The sequence below is a fragment of the Engystomops pustulosus genome, chromosome 7 (assembly GCF_040894005.1).
Source record: "Engystomops pustulosus chromosome 7, aEngPut4.maternal, whole genome shotgun sequence".
NCBI lineage: Eukaryota > Metazoa > Chordata > Amphibia > Anura > Leptodactylidae > Engystomops > Engystomops pustulosus.
Genome location: NC_092417.1, coordinates 10,205,332 through 10,229,644, shown reverse-complemented (window position 1 = coordinate 10,229,644; position 24,313 = coordinate 10,205,332). Strand labels below are relative to the sequence as shown.

At 51.6% G+C, this 24,313-nt stretch overlaps 1 protein-coding gene across 6 annotated transcripts in view; it reads right to left on the bottom strand.

Annotated features, from left to right (window-relative positions):
• Positions 1-24,313, bottom strand: part of ARHGEF2 (Rho/Rac guanine nucleotide exchange factor 2) — a 113,970-nt gene that overhangs the window by 35,807 nt on the left and 53,850 nt on the right. Inside the window, exon 1 of one of the 6 annotated variants that reach the window (XM_072114626.1) lies at positions 19,021-19,235. The exons of the other annotated variants lie outside the window; for them this stretch is intronic. Within the exon in view, the coding sequence (XP_071970727.1) occupies positions 19,021-19,083 (63 nt within the window). The 5' untranslated portion in view covers positions 19,084-19,235. Of the gene's footprint in view, positions 1-19,020; positions 19,236-24,313 lie in introns of those variants that run through there. 6 annotated transcript variants of the gene reach the window in all.

The window sequence follows — 24,313 nt, the reverse complement described above, 5'->3', positions numbered from 1 at the left end:
TAGAATACGGGGCAGGCCTCGGCCCGATCTATGGAAACACAGCGCTAGAATACGGGCAGGCCTCGGCCCGATCTATGGAAACACAGCGCTAGAATACGGGCAGGCCTCGGCCCGATCTATGGAAACACAGCGCTAGAATACGGGCAGGCCTCGGCCCGATCTATGGAAACACAGCGCTAGAATACGGGGCAGGCCTCGGCCCGATCTATGGAAACACAGCGCTAGAATACGGGCAGGCCTCGGCCCGATCTATGGAAACACAGCGCTAGAATACGGGCAGGCCTCGGCCCGATCTATGGAAACACAGCGCTAGAATACGGGCAGGCCTCGGCCCGATCTATGGAAACACAGCGCTAGAATACGGGCAGGCCTCGGCCCGATCTATGGAAACACAGCGCTAGAATACGGGGCAGGCCTCGGCCCGATCTATGGAAACACAAGCGATCTGTAAGCAGACCCAGTGTCTCACATTGTTATAATGCAATTTTTTTTTGTAGTGTTAAAGGGATCTTCCCATTTCGTCAAATTATTGATATGGTTTGTACGATGAAAAATTGTACAATATTCCAATATTCTCTCCTTGCAAATACCAATATATCTCTGCTTGCTGTCCTGCTATAGGAAGCTTCTGTGTTTACTTCCAGTGGACAGAAATCCGACCATGGTCACACAGGAGAACAGCCCGTTATATATCACACAGGTGCACAGCCCATTATATATATCACACAGGTGCACAGCCCATTATATATATCACACAGGTGCACAGCCCATTATATATATCACACAGGTGCACAGCCCATTATATATATCACACAGGTGCACAGCCCATTATATATATCACACAGGTGCACATCCCGTTATATATATCACACAGGTGCACATCCCGTTATATATATCACACAGGTGCACATCCCGTTATATATCACACAGGTGCACATCCCGTTATATCACACAGGTGCACAGCCCGTAATATATCACACAGGTGCACAGCCCGTTATATATCACACAGGTGCACAGCCCGTTATATATCACACAGGTGCACAGCCCGTTATATATCACACAGGTGCACAGCCCGTTATATATCACACAGGTGCACAGCCCGTTATATATATCACACAGGTGCACAGCCCGTTATATATCACACAGGTGCACATCCCGTTATATATCACACAGGTGCACATCCCGTTATATATCACACAGGTGCACATCCCGTTATATCACACAGGTGCACAGCCCGTTATATATCACACAGGTGCACAGCCCGTTATATATATCACACAGGTGCACAGCCCGTTATATATATCACACAGGTGCACAGCCCGTTATATATATCACACAGGTGCACAGCCCGTTATATATCACACAGGTGCACATCCCGTTATATATCACACAGGTGCGCAGCCCGTTATATCACACAGGTGCGCAGCCCGTTATATCACACAGGTGCACAGCCCATTATATATATCACACAGGTGCACAGCCCGTTATATATATCACACAGGTGCACAGCCCGTTATATATCACACAGGTGCACATCCTGTTATATATCACACAGGTGCACATCCCGTTATATCACACAGGTGCACATCCCGTTATATCACACAGGTGCACATCCCGTTATATCACACAGGTGCACATCCCGTTATATATCACACAGGTGCACAGCCCGTTATATATCACACAGGTGCACAGCCCGTTATATATCACACAGGTGCACAGCCCGTTATATATCACACAGGTGCACAGCCCGTTATATATCACACAGGTGCACGGCCCGTTATATATCACACAGGTGCGCGGCTCGTTATATATCACACAGGTGCGCGGCCCGTTATATCACACAGGTGCGCGGCCCGTTATATCACACAGGTGCGCGGCCCGTTATATCACACAGGTGCGCGGCCCGTTATATCACACAGGTGCGCAGCCCGTTATATCACACAGGTGCGCAGCCCGTCATATCACACAGGTGCTCAGCCCGTTATATCACACAGGTGCGCAGCCCGTTATATATCACACAGGTGCGCAGCCCGTCATATCACACAGGTGCTCAGCCCGTTATATCACACAGGTGCACAGCCCGTTATGTCCCTGGTAAAGTGATGTCACACAGGTGCACAGAGAGTAATCAGAGCCGTCTGTTATATACGAGCCGTGCACCTGTGTGACCATGGTCAGATTTCTGTCCACTGGAAGTGCATCTATAGAAAGACAGCAAGCAGAGATCTACAAAACTGTGAAGTATTTTGGAAAATTAACTTTTTTTAAAATTAACTTTTCATCATACAAACAATAACATTTAATAGCTGAAATGGGAACATCCCTTTAAGTTTCTGGAAATAAAGCTAAAATATTAAGAGTACACATGAGGATTATATATCTCCAGGTAATTATCCTTTACAAGAGGTCTGCACCCTCCTGCGACCTTAACTTTACCCAGAAACAAAGATAATAAAAGACATAATAAGTGAAATATTAACAGAACATGTGGCGGAAAATACATATCTAAATATAAATCTGCAGGGAGGGATCTTTGAGGAGGTCTGCGCCCTCCAGCTACCTTAACGTTATTCCCAGAAAACAAAATCTACAGAAAATTAAGCAAGAGTTCACACTGGCAATTAATTTTCTAAAGGAGGTTTATGTTACTTTCAGAAACGGTGATAAATAATTCTCCATAAATATTACACATGATGGATCATATTTTCTAATGAGGATTGCGCCCTCCTGCAACATTAACTTTACTCCCAGAATCTATGACCACCACAAGTAGTTATCTATGGTTACAATATGTAGATGACAGGACAGGAAGTCTCTGTGCGCTGTAAATACCTTCCCCTGGCAATCACTGCTTGTATATAGCAGGGCCCGTATTTTAGGACTCTGGACCTAGAACTTGTTATTCTTATAACTAAATTGATGCGCTTTTGTTGGGTACGAGGACACGGGGACATTTACCAAAATAACTTGTAGACTTGGAGGTTCCCTTTTAAGGGCCGAGGGACTCAGCGGAGAGAATGTGATCCTTATAATGGACGATGCAGGTTATTACGGACACTAATGCGGTGTCGGTGTATGATGCACCTTGTGTACAGTGCAGTATATAAGAAGTATGTGACCCCCCCCCCTCGTTACACGTGAGGGGCAGCTGTATCCAGACACAACAAATCCTGCATCTGTGTAATGTCCAGTCCTCGGGCACGTAGACACTGGAGCCGGGAGGAAACCAGAGCTCCTGGAGGAAATCCTACAATAATATGGTGACAGAGCAAGGTCCTGCCGGACTCACCAAGGGGGGAGCTGTAAGGGGGGCAGCTGTAATGGGGGTGGCTATAAGGGGGGTGGCTATAAGGGGGCAGCTGTAATGGGGGGTAGCTGTAATGGGGGCAGCTGTAATGGGGACAGCTGTAATGGGGTAGCTGTAATGGGGTAGCTGTAATGGGGGTAGCTGTAATGGGGGCAGCTGTAATGGGGGTAGCTGTAATGGGGGTAGATGTAATGGGGGGTAGATGTAATGGGGGCAGCTGTAATGGGGGCAGCTGTAATGGGGGGTAGCTGTAATGGGGGGTAGCTGTAATGGGGGGTAGCTGTAATGGGGGGTAGATGTAATGGGGTAGATGTAATGGGGTAGATGTAATGGGGTAGATGTAATGGGGGGTAGCTGTAATGGGGGGTAGCTGTAATGGGGGGTAGCTGTAATGGGGGGTAGCTGTAATGGGGGTAGCTGTAATGGGGGTAGCTGTAATGGGGGCAGCTGTAATGGGGGCAGCTGTAATGGGGGGTAGATGTAATGGGGGGTAGATGTAATGGGGGTAGCTGTAATGGGGGCAGCTGTAATGGGGGCAGCTGTAATGGGGGCAGCTGTAATGGGGGGTAGCTCTAATGGGGGTAGCTGTAATGGGGGTAGCTGTAATGGGGGTAGCTGTAATGGGGGTAGCTGTAATGGGGGTAGCTGTAATGGGGGTAGCTGTAAGGGGGGTAGCTGTAAGGGGAGTAGCTGTAAGGGGAGTAGCTGTAATGGGGGGTAGATGTAATGGGGGTAGATGTAATGGGGGCAGCTGTAATGGGGGGTAGCTGTAAGGGGAGTAGCTGTAAGGGGAGTAGCTGTAAGGGGGGTGGCTGTAAGGGGGGTAGCTGTAATGGGGGGTAGCTGTAATGGGGGGTAGCTGTAATGGGGGGTAGATGTAATGGGGGGTAGCTGTAATGGGGGTAGCTGTAATGGGGGTAGCTGTAAGGGGGGTAGCTGTAAGGGGAGTAGCTGTAAGGGGAGTAGCTGTAAGGGGGGTGGCTGTAAGGGGGGTGGCTGTAATGGGGGTAGCTGTAATGGGGGGTAGCTGTAATGGGGGTAGCTGTAATGGGGGGTAGCTGTAATGGGGGTAGCTGTAATGGGGGGTAGCTGTAATGGGGGTAGCTGTAAGGGGAGTAGCTGTAAGGGGAGTAGCTGTAAGAGGGGTGGCTGTAATGGGGGGTAGCTGTAAGAGGGGTGGCTGTAATGGGGGGTAGCTGTAATGGGGGTAGCTGTAATGGGGGGTAGCTGTAATGGGGGGTAGCTGTAATGGGGGTAGCTGTAAGGGGAGTAGCTGTAAGGGGAGTAGCTGTAAGAGGGGTGGCTGTAATGGGGGGTAGATGTAATGGGGGTAGATGTAATGGGGGTAGCTGTAAGGGGAGTAGCTGTAAGGGGAGTAGCTGTAAGAGGGGTGGCTGTAATGGGGGTGGCTGTAATGGGGGCGGCTGTAATGGGGGCAGCTGTAATGGGGTAGCTGTAATGGGGTAGCTGTAATGGGGGTAGCTGTAAGGGGAGTAGCTGTAAGGGGAGTAGCTGTAAGAGGGGTGGCTGTAATGGGGGTGGCTGTAATGGGGGTGGCTGTAATGGGGGTGGCTGTAATGGGGGTGGCTGTAATGGGGGGTAGCTGTAATGGGGGGTAGCTGTAATGGGGGTAGCTGTAATGGGGGTAGCTGTAAGGGGGGTGGCTGTAAGGGGGGCAGCTGTAATGGGGGTAACATCCCATCCCAACGTAAGGAGAGGTCTAGACTCCTGAATGAATCTCCGACCACCAGGACCATCGGGTTCCTCCACATTGTAGGTTATTTTACAGATCCAGAGATACATTATGATAATATAGTAAATGTATGTACAGTGAGAGCGGTCCCGGTGTCTGCTGGATACTGGAGCCGAAATACCCGCACCACAGAAGAAAGTAATTGTCAGGAAGGAAAGGGCGACGATCCCACAGCCCCTGCTCCCTCATAATCACAATGTGATCTGAGGCAGAAAGTCTGAAAGATTCCAGACCTGGTCCTGGCCCCAAGCCACGTCCACAACGTCACCTACGACCGTCATGGCTACCGTCTAAAAATTACTCATTTCCGATATCAGGTTACCAGAGAAAATCTACATGACAGGGGCCTCTATTATCAGAGAAGTGAAGGAGCAAACCTGGAAGGGTGTGGGCAACAGGAGCACCATTATACCATCTACAGCGGCAACAATGATGTGGAGCGACTAGATATCTAGGAGAGGTCTTCATCCAATCCAGAGGTCACAGTCCTGCTGCTACTAACATCATACACAAAGGTGTGATTACCACCAGGTGGGACCACGCAGTACCTCTGACAGTAGGTAGGTCAGTCCAATCATTATCCAATCCTGCTGAACCACCCCAAAAGGAAGGTGTTGGTTTTCATCAACGTTGATCCAAAACTATGGAGTCAGGTCAAAGCTGAAGCTGAAGCAGAAGAACAAGAAGGGCGGATCTTCATGATAGGTACAAGGTCCAGTATAAATAGCACCCCAGTAACCAAACACTGGATTCAGAGCAGAGAGTGGAGACCCCAGAGCAGATAATAATAGTACTGGAGACCACCGGAAACCTCCACAGCATAAAACTACTGAAATTGGAAACCGCCACTTCATAGATCACAAAGTGTTGCAGATCATACACATGTAATCACACACATGACCCGGACACGTTCTCAATGCCCGGGGGTTCTGGTGTGCGGTACTGATCACCACTATACATCACCCAGGACCAGCGATACGCGGCTACATGGAGAGGGTCCAGTCCGCAGAGGGTTACACTTACATATCAGGATAAATGGTCATTCCTGCGATCAGCGGGTGATAAGATGCAGGAATTAGTTATGGAGGACGAGCCGTCACGTCACTTTCCATCTCCCCAGATGCAGAGAGATTACACAATGATCTGCACAACGCGTGACCACCAACACAGCTGCTTACACACGTCTCCTGACCCGAGCACATCCACTATGTGCTATCCCAGCGGTGCTATCACTGAGAATACAGCCTATCCATCACTAGAGAGCAGTATCGCCATCACTGAGAATACAGCCTATCCATCACTAGAGAGCAGCGGTGCCATCACTGAGAATACAGCCCATCCCTCACTAGAGAGCAGCGGTGCCATCACTGAGAATACAGCCTATCCATCACTAGAGAGCAGCGGTGCCATCACTAAGAATACAGCCTATCCATCACTAGAGAGCAGCGGTGCCATCACTGAGAATACAGCCTATCCATCACTAGAGAGCAGCGGTGCCATCACTAAGAATACAGCCTATCCATCACTAGAGAGCAGCGGGGCCATCACTAAGAATACAGCCTATCCATCACTAGAGAGCAGCAGTGCCATCACTGAGAATACAGCCTATCCCTCACTAGAGAGCAGCGGTGACATCACTGAGAATACAGCCTATCCATCCCTAGAGAGCAGCGGTGCCATCACTGAGAATACAGCCTATCCATCACTAGAGAGCAGCGGTGCCATCACTGAGAATACAGCCTATCCATCACTAGAGAGCAGCGGTGCCATCACTAAGAATACAGCCTATCCATCACTAGAGAGCAGCGGTGCCATCACTGAGAATACAGCCGATCCATCACTAGAGAGCAGCGGTGCCATCACTGAGAATACAGCCTATCCATCACTAGAGAGCAGCGGTGCCATCACTGAGAATACAGCCTATCCATCACTAGAGAGCAGCGGTGCCATCACTGAGAATACAGCCGATCCATCACTAGAGAGCAGCGGTGCCATCACTGAGAATACAGCCTATCCATCACTACAGAGCAGCGGCGCCATCACTGAGAATACAGCCTATCCCTCACTAGAGAGCAGCGGTGCCATCACTGAGAATACAGCCGATCCATCACTAGAGAGCAGCGGTGCCATCACTGAGAATACAGCCTATCCATCACTAGAGAGCAGCGGTGCCATCACTGAGAATACAGCCTATCCATCACTAGAGAGCAGCGGCGCCATCACTGAGAATACAGCCTATCCATCACTAGAGAGCGGCGGCGCCATCACTGAGAATACAGCCTATCCATCACTGAGAATACAGCCTATCCATCACTAGAGAGCAGCGGTGCCATCACTGAGAATACAGCCTATCCATCACTAGAGAGCAGCGGTGCCATCACTGAGAATACAGCCTATCCATCACTAGAGAGCAGCGGCGCCATCACTGAGAATACAGCCTATCCCTCACTAGAGAGCAGCGGTGCCATCACTGAGAATACAGCCTATCCATCACTAGAGAGCAGCGGTGCCATCACTGAGAATACAGCCTATCCCTCACTAGAGAGCAGCGGTGCCATCACTGAGAATACAGCCTATCCATCACTAGAGAGCAGTGGCGCCATCACTGGGAATACAGCCTATCCCTCACTAGAGAGCAGCGGCGCCATCACTGAGAATACAGCCTATCCCTCACTAGAGAGCAGTGGCGCCATCACTGAGAATGCAGCCTATCCATCACTAGAGAGCAGCGGTGCCATCACTGAGAATACAGCCTATCCCTCACTAGAGAGCAGCGGCGCCATCACTGAGAATACAGCCTATCCATCACTAGAGAGCAGCGGCGCCATCACTGAGAATACAGCCTATCCATCACTAGAGAGCAGCGGCGCCATCACTGAGAATACAGCCTATCCATCACTAGAGAGCAGCGGCGCCATCACTGAGAATACAGCCTATCCATCACTAGAGAGCAGCGGCGCCATCACTGAGAATACAGCCTATCCATCACTAGAGAGCAGCGGCGCCATCACTGAGAATACAGCCTATCCCTCACTAGAGAGCAGCGGTGCCATCACTGAGAATACAGCCTATCCATCACTAGAGAGCAGCGGTGCCATCACTGAGAATACAGCCTATCCATCACTAGAGAGCAGCGGTGCCATCACTGAGAATACAGCCTATCCATCACTAGAGAGCGGCGGTGCCATCACTGAGAATACAGCCTATCCATCACTAGAGAGCGGCGGTGCCATCACTGAGACTACAGCCTATCCATCACTAGAGAGCGGCGGCGCCATCACTGAGACTACAGCCTATCCATCACTAGAGAGCAGCGGCCCCATCACTGAGAATACAGCCTATCCATCACTAGAGAGCAGCGGTGTCATCACTGAGAATACAACCTATCCATCACTAGAGAGCAGCGGTGCCATCACTGAGAATACAGCCTATCCATCACTAGAGAGCAGCGGTGTCATCACTGAGAATACAGCCTATCCATCACTAGAGAGCAGCGGTGTCATCACTGAGAATACAGCCTATCCATCACTAGAGAGCAGCGGTGTCATCACTGAGAATACAGTCTATCCATCACTAGAGAACAGCGGTGTCATCACTGAGAGTACAGTCTATCCATCACTAGAGAGCAGCGGTGTCATCACTGAGAGTACAGTCTATCCATCACTAGAGAGCAGCGGTGCCATCACTGAGAATACAGCCTATCCATCACTAGAGAGCAGCGGTGCCATCACTGAGAATACAGCCTATCCATCACTAGAGAGCAGCGGTGCCATCACTGAGAATACAGCCTATCCATCACTAGAGAGCAGCGGTGCCATCACTGAGAATACAGCCTATCCATCACTAGAGAGCAGCGGTGCCATCACTGGGAATACAGCCTATCCCTCACTAGAGAGCAGCGGCGCCATCACTGAGAATGCAGCCTATCCATCACTAGAGAGCAGCGGTGCCATCACTGAGAATACAGCCTATCCATCACTAGAGAGCAGCGGCGCCATCACTGAGAATACAGCCTATCCATCACTAGAGAGCAGCGGTGTCATCACTGAGAATACAACCTATCCATCACTAGAGAGCAGCGGTGCCATCACTGAGAATGCAGCCTATCCATCACTAGAGAGCAGCGGTGCCATCACTGAGAATACAGCCTATCCCTCACTAGAGAGCAGCGGCGCCATCACTGAGAATACAGCCTATCCATCACTAGAGAGCAGCGGCGCCATCACTGAGAATACAGCCTATCCATCACTAGAGAGCAGCGGCGCCATCACTGAGAATACAGCCTATCCATCACTAGAGAGCAGCGGCGCCATCACTGAGAATACAGCCTCTCCATCACTAGAGAGCAGCGGTGCCATCACTGAGAATACAGCCTATCCATCGCTAGAGAGCAGCGGTGCCATCACTGAGAATACAACCTATCCATCACTAGAGAGCAGCGGTGCCATCACTGAGAATACAGCCTATCCATCACTAGAGAGCAGCGGTGCCATCACTGAGAATACAGCCTATCCCTCACTAGAGAGCAGCGGTGCCATCACTGAGAATACAGCCTATCCATCACTAGAGAGCAGTGGTGCCATCACTGAGAATACAGCCGATCCATCACTAGAGAGCAGCGGTGCCATCACTGAGAATACAGCCTATCCATCACTAGAGAGCAGTGGTGCCATCACTGAGAATACAGCCTCTCCATCACTAGAGAGCAGCGGTGCCATCACTGAGAATACAACCTATCCATCACTAGAGAGCAGCGGTGCCATCACTGAGAATACCATTCTCCTAGTAATCATCATGATCTTGATCAGTATCTGTGTTTTGTTCTCCTGGTGGTCAGTGACCTGGATAACAATCGGTCTCTGACATCCTGGGTCTCCAGTCGTCCTGTATATCCGACCCGGTTTGGACAATGGACGCGTCTGATCACTTTTATGTCACATAACAATGGACCCTCAGAGGGGAAGTGATGGGGAGGAGGGGGGAAGCCTGGAGGGAGAATCCAACATGGGATCAAACAGATATGTAACAAGAGAAAACACAAAGGCTTCTGGGAACTAACGGCGCAACCATCCGCACCCCCTACCCCCCTCCCCCCTCCATCATCATCATGGAGACTGTCCATTCCAAAGGAAATGTTACAAATTAAAAATTGCTACATGACTAAGCCAAGTTTTTTAAATCAGAAGATGACGATTTTCTTAAAAAAATTTCCAACATGAGTCAAGACGTTTATCAGACACTTACGAAATTATTCACCCCGGTCGTAGATGTAACAGCGTCCCGAAATTTCCCGCGTGGGTTGACATATTGGACGCCCTCTTACCGAAATGTACAACAATAGTAACAATTCTCTATTTATTCATATTAAACTAAGTTTTTGAAAAACCATCAGAATTGGAAGGTTTTGGGAATTTTTTTTTTATACACATTCATCCTATAGGAAGCGTCTGTTCCTGGGTGAATATGGGGAGGAGATATTTTCCCAGAGTTCTCTATAAAGCCGGAGAAGAATTTTCCGACTCCTCGGACCAGGTGTGTGAGACAATGCCGCGTTGTATTATGTCTGCGCCGCGCGTTCCGAAAACAATGAAAACCCCTCGCGGTGCCCACATTCCCGGGACTCGGTCATCGCCAGACGTGGGAGGTAAAACACGAGACGAGAGAAGTCGTCTCTGCCTCTTATACAGGAAATCACAGAATCCATAGGACAGCGCCCCCGGTGGTCACATCAGCAGTGATAATTCCGGAATGTCAAGTCCATTAATTCACTAATTCCTGGTTCTCCGCTTCTACAGATGTCAGATTAAGGAGAGGCTCAGATCTATAGGAACTCGTCTCCAGCGCTTATGCAAATCACATGCAAATTGCAAGGAAAATCCTCATTACTCAAAATTTCCCTACCCCCGAGGGGATACACATAATGATCACTCACCGCAGAGAAAAGCCCAGAAGCCTCATAATGCACCTGTCACAGCACAAAGAGCAAGGAAATTACAGCAATTACCACTGATAACCAGCCTGTACTTCATGTGTGAGAGGTAGTCATAGCCCCGCCCCCTGCCTGTACTTCATGTGTGAGAGGTAGTCATAGCCCCGCCCCCTGCCTGTACATCCTGTGTGAGAGGTAGTCACAGCCCCGCCCCCTGCCTGTATATCCTGTGTGAGAGGTAGTCACAGCCCCGCCCCCTGCCTGTATATCCTGTGTGAGAGGTAGTCACAGCCCCGCCCCCTGCCTGTACATCATGTGTGAGAGGTAGTCATAGCCCCGCCCCCTGCCTGTACATCCTGTGTGAGAGGTAGTCACAGCCCCGCCCCCTGCCTGTACATCATGTGTGAGAGGTAGTCATAGCCCCGCCCCCTGCCTGTACATCCTGTGTGAGAGGTAGTCACAGCCCCGCCCCCTGCCTGTACATCCTGTGTGAGAGGTAGTCACAGCCCCGCCCCCTGCCTGTATATACTGTGTGAGAGATAGTCACAGCCCCGCCCCCTGCCTGTATATCCTGTATGAGAGGTAGTCACAGCCCCGCCCCCTGCCTGTATATCCTGTGTGAGAGGTAGTCACAGCCCCGCCCCCTGCCTGTATATCCTGTGTGAGAGGTAGTCACAGCCCCGCCCCCTGCCTGTATATCCTGTGTGAGAGGTAGTCACAGCCCCGCCCCCTGCCTGTATATCCTGTGTGAGAGGTAGTCACAGCCCCGCCCCCTGCCTGTATATCCTGTGTGAGAGGTAGTCACAGCCCCGCCCCCTGCCTGTACATCCTGTGTGAGAGGTAGTCACAGCCCCGCCCCCTGCCTGTACATCAGGTGTGAGAGGTAGTCACAGCCCTGCCCCCTGCCTGTATATCCTGTGTGAGAGGTAGTCACAGCCCCGCCCCCTGCCTGTATATCCTGTGTGAGAGGTAGTCACAGCCCCGCCCCCTGCCTGTACATCATGTGTGAGAGGTAGTCACAGCCCCGCCCCCTGCCTGTACATCATGTGTGAGAGGTAGTCACAGCCCCGCCCCCTGCCTGTACATCATGTGTGAGGGGTAGTCACAGCCCCGCCCCCTGCCTGTACATCATGTGTGAGAGGTAGTCACAGCCCCGCCCCCTGCCTGTATATCCTGTGTGAGAGGTAGTCACAGCCCCACCCCCTGCCTGTATATCCTGTGTGAGAGGTAGTCACAGCCCCGCCCCCTGCCTGTACATCCTGTGTGATGGTAGTCACAGCCCCGCCCCCTGCCTGTATATCCTGTGTGAGAGGTAGTCACAGCCCCGCCCCCTGCCTGTATATCCTGCGTGAGAGGTAGTCACAGCCCCGCCCCCTGCCTGTACATCCTGTGTGATGGTAGTTACAGCCCCGCCCCCTGCCTGTATATCCTGCATGAGAGGTAGTCACAGCCCCGCCCCCTGCCTGTACATGTAATACTTCCCTGTGGTGTGGAAATACTTGGACATGTTATTATAATCAGTGCAATTATATTGGTTCTGGCAAAGTGGAAAAACTGGTAAAACGGATTCTGTGACCCAACATATAATGAGTCTGTGACCCGGTATCATAGGAACTGGAACAATCCGATTCCACTTCCCCCTATATCTGGTGAATCTCCCCCTCCTGCCGGAGGAGGTCACAACCTTGTGGTGTATCAGAGATGTAACGATATGTAGCGGACGGGTCCTTGTGCTGCGCCTCACATGCCCCGTCCACGTTATCCGTGGCCTCGCCGGGCATTCCCCGCTTATCTCACACATAACTGGCATACCTGGACAGAGGACACAGAGCTGCACCGCATAGCAGGGATGGACTGATAGCAGGCCGTATCACACGTGATGGGATTAGATACACAGCTCAGCAGAACGTATCGCACAGGATGGGATTAGATACACAGCTCAGCAGGGAGTATCACACGTGATGGGATTAGATACACAGCTCAGCAGACAGTATCACACATGATGGGATAAGATACACAGCTCAGCAGTCAGTATCACACGTGATGGGATTAGATACACAGCTCAGCAGGGGGTATCACACAGGATAGGATTAGATACACAGCTCAGCAGTCAGTATCACACAGGATAGGATTAGATACACAGCTCAGCAGTCAGTATCACACATGATGGGATAAGATACACAGCTCAGCAGTCAGTATCACACGTGATGGGATTAGATACACAGCTCAGCAGGGGGTATCACACAGGATAGGATTAGATACACAGCTCAGCAGACAGTATCGCACAGGATAGGATTAGATACACAGCTCAGCAGACAGTATCGCACAGGATAGGATTAGATACACAGCTCAGCAGTATCACACAGGGTAGGATTAGATACACAGCTCAGCAGACAGTATCGCACAGGATAGGATTAGATACACAGCTCAGCAGACATGATTAGGGACATGATTAGATACACAGAAGGTGTATCACACAGTATGGGATTTGATATGGTCTGCTGTGTATCTGATCCTATCCTGTGTGATACTGTCTGCTGAGCTGTGTATCTAATCCTATCCTGTGTGATACTGTCTGCTGAGCTGTGTATCTAATCCTATCCTGTGTGATACTGTCTGCTGAGCTGTGTATCTAATCCTATCCTGTGTGATACTGTCTGCTGAGCTGTGTATCTAATCCCATCCTGTGTAATACTGTCTGCTGAGCTGTGTATCTGATCCTATCCTGTGTGATACTGTCTGCTGTGTATCTAATCCTATCCTGTGTGATACAGTCTGCTGAGCTGTGTATCTGATCCTATCCTGTGTGATACTGACTGCTGATCTGTGTATCTAATCCTATCCTGTGTGATACTGCTGAGCTGTGTATCTAATCCTCTCCTGTGTGATACTGTCTGCTGAGCTGTGTATCTAATCCTATCCTGTGTGATACTGCTGAGCTGTATATCTAATCCTATCCTGTGTGATACTGTCTGCTGAGCTGTGTATCTAATCCTATCCTGTGTGATACTGACTGCTGAGCTGTGTATCTAATCCAATCCTGTGTGATACTGTCAGATGAGCTGTGTATCTAATCCTATCCTTTGTGATACTCTGCCCAGCTGTGTATCTAAACCTATCCTGTGTATTACTGCCTGCTAAACTGTGTATCTAAGCATGTTATGTGTGATACTGTCTGCTGAGCTGTGTATCACTTTTGAAGGGATTAGATACAATCTAAGCAGACAGTATCACATATGAGAGGATGATTAGATGCAGCAGTATCACACAGGATTAGATACACCTCCTGGGTCACACATTGGGAATAATCTATTAGGCGTCACACTTGTGATTCACCCTGAGACATCAGTAATAATTATCCTGGTTAGTGTGTGGTAACATGTCGCCCCGCGTGTACACCCCTGTCTGCTCCGCGCCCCGGGCAGAGGGTCCGCTCACCCCCCCAGGCTTCGCCTTACTTGGCCCTGACTCACTTCCAGGAGTGTTTGCTGTATGGCAGGTTGTGTAATGTGAGGTACACGTCACCTCCACACACAATGGCCGCCATAGTGAGACCCCCAATACAGGTCCTGACTGCTCCCCGGCCTGTGAGACCCCCTATAAGATAGCAGTAATGGCCGCCATAGTGAGACCCCCAATGCAGGTCCTGACTGCTCCCCGGCCTGTGAGACCCCCTATAAGATAGCAGTAATGGCCGCCATAGTGAGACCCCCAATACAGGTCCTGACTGCTCCCCGGCCTGTGAGACCCCCTATAAGATAGCAGTAATGGCCGCCATAGTGAGACCCCCAATACAGGTCCTGACTGCTCCCCGGCCTGTGAGACCCCCTGTAAGTATCAGTAATGGCGGCTTCTGTCACGTATAGCGATTCTAAATTATCACATTTCCCTCAAGAAACATGGCGGCAGCGGTGACCCATCTCAGGAGTGACCACGTGTCCTGTGTGACAAGAGGGACCTGGAAATAGAAAAGTCGGGACCTGATTTTTTGGGGTCACATTTTTCTGAGAGAAGAAAATGTACAATATGTAAGATGAATGTGACACAACCGAATACAGCTACCCCCCCCCCTCTTCTTGAGTCCAGTGTCAGAAAAGGAGAAGTTCACCCAACAGCTTAAATGTTTAACCCCGTCCTCTCCACACTCCCTCAACCACAAACGATTTGGTTCACAGGAGGATCTGTAATAATCAGAAACCTAGAACGGCTTCTACCTAGAACATAGTGACACAGGCTGGAAAAACATTGTGATGGACACAGAAAACACTGTAACGCAGCGTGAAGTAACCCGGAACGCAGCATGGCAGGCCGTAGTAACCCGGAACGCAGCATGGCAGGCCGTAGTAACCCGGAACGCAGCATGGCAGGCCGTAGTAACCCGGAACGCAGCATGGCAGGCCGTAGTAACCCGGAACGCAGCATGGCAGGCCGTAGTAACCCGGAACGCAGCATGGCAGGCCGTAGTTACCCGGAACGCAGCATGGCAGGCCGTAGTAACCCGGAACGCAGCATGGCAGGCCGTAGTAACCCGGAACGCAGCATGGCAGGCCGTAGTAACCCGGAACGCAGCATGGCAGGCCGTAGTAACCCGGGACGCAGCATGGCAGGCCGTAGTAACCCGGGACGCAGCATGGCAGGCCGTAGTAACCCGGAACGCAGCATGGCAGGACGTAGTAACCCGGAACGCAGCATGGCAGGCCGTAGTAACCCGGAACGCAGCATGGCAGGCCGTAGTTACCCGGAACGCAGCATGGCAGGCCGTAGTAACCCGGAACGCAGCATGGCAGGCCGTAGTAACCCGGAACGCAGCATGGCAGGCCGTAGTAACCCGGGACGCAGCATGGCAGGCCGTAGTAACCCGGAACGCAGCATGGCAGGCCGTAGTAACCCGGAACGCAGCATGGCAGGCCGTAGTAACCCGGAACGCAGCATGGCAGGCCGTAGTAACCCGGAACGCAGCATGGCAGGCCGTAGTAACCCGGGACACAGCATCGCAAGCCGTAGTAACCCGGGACACAGCATCGCAAGCCGTAGTAACCCGGGACACAGCATCGCAAGCCGTAGTAACCCGGGACACAGCATCGCAAGCCGTAGTAACCCGGAACGCAGCATGGCAGGCCGTAGTAACCCGGAACACAGCATCGCAGGCCGTAGTAACCGGGAACACAGCATCGCAGGCCGTAGTAACCCGGAACACAGCATGGCAGGCCGTAGTAACCGGGAACACAGCATGGCAGGCCGTAGTAACCCGGAACACAGCATGGCAGGCCGTAGTAACCCGGAACGCAGCATGGCAGGCCGTAGTAACCCGGGACACAGCATCGCAAGCCGTAGTAACCCGGAACACAGCATCGCAGGCCGTAGTAACCGGGAACACAGCATCGCAGGCCGTAGTAACCCGGAACACAGCATGGCAGGCCGTAGTAACCCGGAACGCAGCATGGCAGGCCGTAGTAACCCGGAACGCAGCATGGCAGGCCGTAGTAACCCGGAACACAGCATGGCAGGCCGTAGTAACCCGGAGCACAGCATGGCAGGCCGTAGTAACCCGGAACGCAGCATGGCAGGCCGTAGTAACCCGGAACGCAGCATGGCAGGCCGTAGTAACCCGGAACGCAGCATGGCAGGCCGTAGTAACCCGGAACGCAGCATGGCAGGCCGTAGTAACCCGGAACGCAGCATGGCAGGCCGTAGTAACCCGGAACGCAGCATGGCAGGCCGTAGTAACCCGGGACACAGCATCGCAAGCCGTAGTAACCCGGAACGCAGCATGGCAGGCCGTAGTAACCCGGAACACAGCATCGCAGGCCGTAGTAACCGGGAACACAGCATCGCAGGCCGTAGTAACCCGGAACACAGCATGGCAGGCCGTAGTAACCGGGAACACAGCATCGCAGGCCGTAGTAACCCGGAACACAGCATGGCAGGCCGTAGTAACCCGGAACGCAGCATGGCAGGCCGTAGTAACCCGGGACACAGCATCGCAAGCCGTAGTAACCCGGAACACAGCATCGCAGGCCGTAGTAACCGGGAACACAGCATCGCAGGCCGTAGTAACCCGGAACACAGCATGGCAGGCCGTAGTAACCCGGAACGCAGCATGGCAGGCCGTAGTAACCCGGAACGCAGCATGGCAGGCCGTAGTAACCCGGAACACAGCATGGCAGGCCGTAGTAACCCGGAGCACAGCATGGCAGGCCGTAGTAACCCGGAACACAGCGCTGTAGACTGGAGTTATTTGAAACACAGAAACGGAGGCTGTTGTAACCTGTAACTTTATAACACAGGCTGTAAGGACCTAGAACTGTCTTGCAGAATGTAATAACTCATAAAGTAGCAACGCAGGTTGTAATAAATGGTAAATCAGTAATGCAAGTAACCCAGACTGTAATACTCTGTCACACTGTGTACTAGGATATTATAATGTGTTCTGGGGTATTACAGTCTGTAACACAGATTATAATGTCCTAGTACCCAGTATGACAGACTGTAATACCCCGGAACACATTAGAATATCCTAGTGCCCAGTATGAAAGACTGTAATACCCCGGAACACATTAGAATATCCTAGTGCCCAGTATGAAAGACTGTGAGAACCTGGCACAAGGGATGTAGTAACCTAGATCCCATGTTGCATTGTTATCTCCAGTCCAGCTGCTTATCTCGGAGCACAGATGTGAGCGAGCGCCGTCATAACACAACCACAAACATCACTACACAAAACTCCAGCAACTTCCCCATCAACACAACTGTCCATGACCCGATCTTAAAGCAAACGTGTACATAATCCGGTATTACAGAACAACAGTTGGGTCCGTGACACATGGTAGAAGGCACCGCATACTGAAGCCGTACCACTCGTCTGACAACCGTCACATCTAACCTGACAACCCAACTACTATAACCTCCCCTGACAACCCAGCAGATAATCATCTGACCAATCTTATTGACCGCCTTACTAATAAGACTATTAATCACAAAAGTGACAATAACTATCCATCAACAATAATAAAGCTGACACAAAACTATCCATCACCTCATCTGACAACCAAACTGACCATCACCAAAAGCTCACAGCCCATGTGACCGTCACCCATCCTGATAACCCAGGCGTCCACCACGTTTCTCAGCCACGTCACCTCCGGCCTCTGACCCAGCCACATATCCATTACACCTTACGTTCTACACCGAGTTACAGCCCCCTCATGTAGTGCCCTCAGCCACGAGGCCAATCTGTAGTCACTGACTGATGAGACACCCAGATGTCCGGTCCCTCTAATCAGGAGCATCTACAATACCCTCTGCCTCAAAAACCTTCATAAAAACATTTGGACACAAAAAAAACTTTTCTCCTAATTCTCTATAGACATTTATTGAAGGCCCCCGGATTGGCGCAGCAGCTCCTCCTACGTCTACCCATCACTCCCGACAAGGTCTACAATAGCGTTTAACCCTGTGACCAGCACCAGACCCCCTGCCGGGTGATGTGACAACAAAAGAGCAGCATCCACAGCCCAAAATAATAAAGTATCTGCCCCCTTGTCTTGATGTTAGTCATTTCCCGCACATGGTGGTCAGGAAATCACAGACCTTTGGGGGATTTTGCTGGTAGCAGCGGCCACATGGCCTGGGGGTGGTAAAGTGTCCTCTGCAGCGATGCCAAACCCCAAAGGATCGTATACACGCAACACAAAGGGGGTCCGGCTGTCACCTTCCAGAAGAGACCCCAACCTCTGCTCGAATTCCTTTATGTGGCACAGCTGGTGGCTTCACCCTCCGGAGGGCGTTATACCTATTGGGCAACGATGCGTTGTCTACCCCCCTCTGGCAGCGAAACGCGTAATGACAGATGGTAATTGTGACCTACGGAACAATGGAAGCACGAGACGGAATCCCCTCTAACGAAAGCCCACCTCCGTTATATAGATATATTATACATCCCACCGTTCCCCATACGCCAAGTGCATCCCCAGCACCGGCAGCACCCGCAGGGGTGACACCCCAGGAGACAATGGGAACCAGAGCACTGACCTTCAAGGCTACCTCCTTAGACCGGTCTGTACGCGCTCTTGAGAACGGCTCTATCCGAGACATATCCTCGTAAAGCTGCTTTTCGGATCGGGCGGCTCCTCTCTTTGCCCCCCTCCAGTTTTTCTCCAATCTACGAGTTTCACTACCTCTTGCCCAGAGAGAGACAGAAGCTCACACGCTGCCAGTGTGCTCCGAGTCACAGGAAGTCACAGCCTCCGCTCTTACAATTCAAAACCAAACCCCTCCACCCCCAGCTCCCAAACCCAGTCCTTCCCATCCCACTACAGCAAGCAGAGGAGGGGTGTGGGGTGGAGGAGGAAGGGGGGTGGCACACACAGTGCAGCTGTTGTAGACTATTATTCCTCCATTAACCCTCTAGAGATGACAAAGTGGTCGCACACAAACGCCTTTCTTGTACCCAGAAAAACCCAATTCTTACCTCCGGCAAAAACCTCCAGCCCTACAACGAGCTGCGGTCTGAAAAGAATTTTTCAGAAACTTTGTAACTTTTTTTTTTCCTCTCGTTTAACCGTTAATTCTGAATGAATAGCGGCACAGTGAGTGGAGCACCGCCCAGAGATGTAACAGAATATGACGGAGGCTTACATGGAAAAATAAGGAATAGACTAAAATATACAAAGAAAATATATAGATATTTTAATGCAAACTTGGGAATTTTTTTGCCACATTAGAATGTCATCATCTTCATACAAACAAAATGTGCGATTGTGAACATCAAATGTGCAATTCACACAAAAAGGGAAATACTACAGGACAAAAAAAAATAAAATAGATAAAAAAATTTATATATATATATAACCCGGCGACAAGTGCAGTACTCCAGACTGGTGCTCATCCATATATACACACATATATATAACTATCCCTCAGGTAGGGCCCCTATTCCCATTGTTTCACCTGACAAGGTTCTTATTCTGTTACTTTGTAGCACATGACCTGTATAGAATATGATGGCAACTACAGAAACCATTTATTACCATTACTACTACGCTTTTACACAGGGCCGGATTATAGGCGGGGCTCCCGGGGCTAGAGCCCCGGGGCCCCCACCATCTTGCCCCCCCAGGGGGCCCGCACCAGATCACCCCCCCTGGGCCATGGCTCCTCTGCCGCCACCTCCCAGAGCTGTCCGCCCGACCACGACACAGGTGACCGCCTCCCCGCACAGGTTCCCACCTCCCTGCCCGCCCAACTCGCTGCATGGTTACGCCTCCCCGCCCGCTCGTAACCCCGCTCGCGCTCGTCCTCCCCAGCCCGCACAAGCGGCCGCCCTCCGCAACCCCCCCTCCCCCGCCTGAACAAGCGGTCGCCCTCCGCTCCCCAACCCCCCCAGAAATGTGGCCGTCCTCCGCTCCCCAACCCCCCCAGAAATGCGGCTGTCCTCCGCTCCCCCCCCCCCACCAGCGGAACAAGCGCCCTTCCTCCACTCCAAACCCCCCACCCGCGCCCGAACAAGCGCCCGTCCTCCGCTCCTCGCACCCCCCCCCCTCCAGCGGCGGATCAAGCGGCCTTCCTCCGCTCGCATCCACCACATCGCCCCCCCCCCCCCCCGCTGTAAGAAGCGTTCATCCTCCGCTCCTCCTCCCCCCCGGCGGAACAAGAAGCAGCGGTCGCCCTCCGCTCTCCCTACAACCCCCCCCCCCGGCAGAACAAGCAGCTGCCGTCCATCCTCCCCCCGGCGGAACAAGCAGCAGCGACCGTCCTCCGCTCTCCCCCCCCCTTCCCCCGGCAGAACAAGCAGCTGCCGTCCTCCGCTCCCCCCCCCCCCCCCCCCGCGGAACAAGCGGCTGACCTCCGCTCCTACTACCCGGCCGAACATCCAAACCAGCAACCGACCGACCCCCCCACGCCGAAGACCCGCCTGACCCGACAGCCAGTCATCCTAAAAGGGTAAGTATACACTACATATGTATTTATCTGTGTTTATATATGATGTATATACTGTGTATATGTGTATAAATGCATCTACTGTGTGTATATATGCATCTACTGTCTATATATGTATATACTATGTATATGTGTATATATGCATCTACTGTGTATATGTGTATATGTGTATATATGTATATACTGTGTATATGTGTATATGCATCTACTGTCTATGTTTGTATATACTGTGTATATGTGTATATATGCATCTACTGTGTATATGTGTATATACTGTGTATATGTGTATACATGCATCTACTGTCTATATATGTATATACTGTGTATATATGCATCTACTGTATATATGTATATACTGTTTTTATACACGCATATATTTGTATAAGCATATATATGTGCAGATTTAAAAATATATATATATATATGATGTATGTTTACATGCTGTGTATGTGGTATGTATGTATATGCTCCGTATACTGAATGTGTGTGTATTTCCCGTATGTCTGTGAAAATGCTGTATATACTGAATGTGTGTGTATTTGCTGTATGTGTGTATATTGGGGGCGAGGCAGCTGTATGTAGGTGTGTTACTGGAGAGGCATGTGTATGTAGCTGTGTTACTGGGGGCCAGGCGGCTGTATGTAGCTGTGTTACTGGGGGCCAGGCGGCTGTATGTAGCTGTGTTACTGGGGATGAGGCGGCTGTATGTAGGTGTGTTACTGGAGAGGCATGTGTATGTAGCTGTGTTACTGGGGATGAGACGGCTGTATGTAGCTGTGTTACTGGGGGCGAGGCGGCTGTATGTAACTGTGTTACTAGGGATGAGGCGTCTGTATGTAGTTGCGTTACTGGGGGGAAGTGAGGCGGTATGTAGCTGTGTTACTGGGGGCGAGGTAGCTGTATGTAGCTGTGTTACTGGGGGCGAGGTAGCTGTATGTAGCTGTGTTACTGGGGATGAGACGGCTGTATGTAGCTGTGTTACTGGGGATGAGGCGGCTGTATGTAGCTGTGTTACTGGGGTTGAGGCGGCTGTATGTAGCTGTGTTACTGGGGGTGAGGCGGCTGTATGTAGCTGTGTTACTGGGGGTGAGGCGGCTGTATGTAGCTGTGTTACTGGGGATGAGGCGGCTGTATGTAGCTGTGTTACTGGGGATGAGGCGGCTGTATGTAGCTGTGTTACTGGAGAGGCATGTGTATGTAGCTGTGTTACTGGGGGGTGAGGCGGCTGTATGTAGCTGTGTTACTGGAGAGGCATGTGTATGTAGCGGTGTTACTGGGGATGAGGTGGCTGTATGTAGCTGTGTTACTGGGGATGAGGCGGCTGTATGTAGCTGTGTTACTGGGGGTGAGGTGGCTGTATGTAGCTGTGTTACTGGAGATGAGGCGGCTGTATGTAGCTGTAATACTGGGGGTGAGGCGGCTGTATGTAGCTGTGTTACTGGGGGTGAGGGGGCCGTATGTAGCTGTGTTACTGGGGGGCGAGGCGGCTGTATGTAGCTGTGTTACTGTGAGCGAGGCGGCTGTATGTAGCTGTGTTACTGGTGAGGCGGCTGTAATGTAGCTGTGTTACTGGGGGCGAGGCGGCTGTATATAGCTGTGTTACTGGTGAGGCGGCTGTAATGTAGCTGTGTTACTGGGGGCGAGGCGGCTGTATGTAGATGTGTTACTGGGGATGAGGCGGCTGTATGTAGCTGTGTTACTGGTGATGCGGCTGTATGTAGCTGTGTTACTGGGGGCGAGGCGGCTGTATGTAGCTGTGTTACTGGGGGCGAGGCGGCTGTATGAAGCTGTGTTACTAGGGGTGAGGCGGCTGTATGTAGGTGTGTTACTGGGGGCGAGGTGGCTGTATGTAGGTGTGTTACTGGGGGCGAGGTGGCTGTATGTAGCTGTGTTACTGGGGGTGAGGCGGCTGTATGTAGCTGTGTTACTGGGGGTGATGCGGCTGTATGTAGCTGTGTTACTGGGGATGAGGCGGCTGTATGTAGCTGTGTTACTGGGGGTGATGCGGCTGTATGTAGCTGTGTTACTGGGGGTGATGCGGCTGTATGTAGCTGTATTCCTGGGGATAAGGCGGCTGTATGTAGCTGTGTTACTGGGGGTGAGGTGGCTGTATGTAGCTGTGTTACTGGAGATGAGGCGGCTGTATGTAGCTGTAATACTGGGGGTGAGGCGGCTGTATGTAGCTGTGTTACTGGGGGTGAGGGGGCCGTATGTAGCTGTGTTACTGGGGGGCGAGGCGGCTGTATGTAGCTGTGTTACTGTGAGCGAGGCGGCTGTATGTAGCTGTGTTACTGGTGAGGCGGCTGTAATGTAGCTGTGTTACTGGGGGCGAGGCGGCTGTATGTAGCTGTGTTACTGGTGAGGCGGCTGTAATGTAGCTGTGTTACTGGGGGCGAGGCGGCTGTATGTAGATGTGTTACTGGGGATGAGGCGGCTGTATGTAGCTGTGTTACTGGTGATGCGGCTGTATGTAGCTGTGTTACTGGGGGCGAGGCGGCTGTATGTAGCTGTGTTACTGGGGGCGAGGCGGCTGTATGAAGCTGTGTTACTAGGGGTGAGGCGGCCGTATGTAGGTGTGTTACTGGGGGCGAGGTGGCTGTATGTAGGTGTGTTACTGGGGGCGAGGTGGCTGTATGTAGCTGTGTTACTGGGGGCGAGGCGGCTGTATGTAGCTGTGTTACTGGGGGTGATGCGGCTGTATGTAGCTGTGTTACTGGGGATGAGGCGGCTGTATGTAGCTGTGTTACTGGGGGTGATGCGGCTGTATGTAGCTGTGTTACTGGGGGTGATGCGGCTGTATGTAGCTGTGTTACTGGGGGTGATGCGGCTGTATGTAGCTGTGTTACTGGGGGTGATGCGGCTGTATGTAGCTGTGTTACTGGGGGTGATGCCGCTGTATGTAGCTGTGTTACTGGGGGTGATGCGGCTGTATGTAGCTGTGTTACTGGGGGTGATGCCGCTGTATGTAGCTGTGTTACTGGGGGTGATGCCGCTGTATGTAGCTGTGTTACTGGGGGCGAGGTGGCTGTATGTAGCTGTGTTACTGGGGGCGAGGCGGCTGTATGTAGCTGTGTTACTGGGGGCGAGGCGGCTGTATGTAGCTGTGTTACTGGGGGTGATGCGGCTGTATGTAGCTGTGTTACTGGGGGTGATGCGGCTGTATGTAGCTGTGTTACTGGGGGTGATGCGGCTGTATGTAGCTGTGTTACTGGGGGTGATGCGGCTGTATGTAGCTGTGTTACTGGGGGTGATGCGGCTGTATGTAGCTGTGTTACTCGGGGTGAGGCGGCTGTATGTAGCTGTGTTACTGGGGGCGTTGCGTCTGTATGTAGCTGTGTTACTGGGGGTGAGGCGGCTGTATGTAGCTGTGTTACTGGGGGTGAGG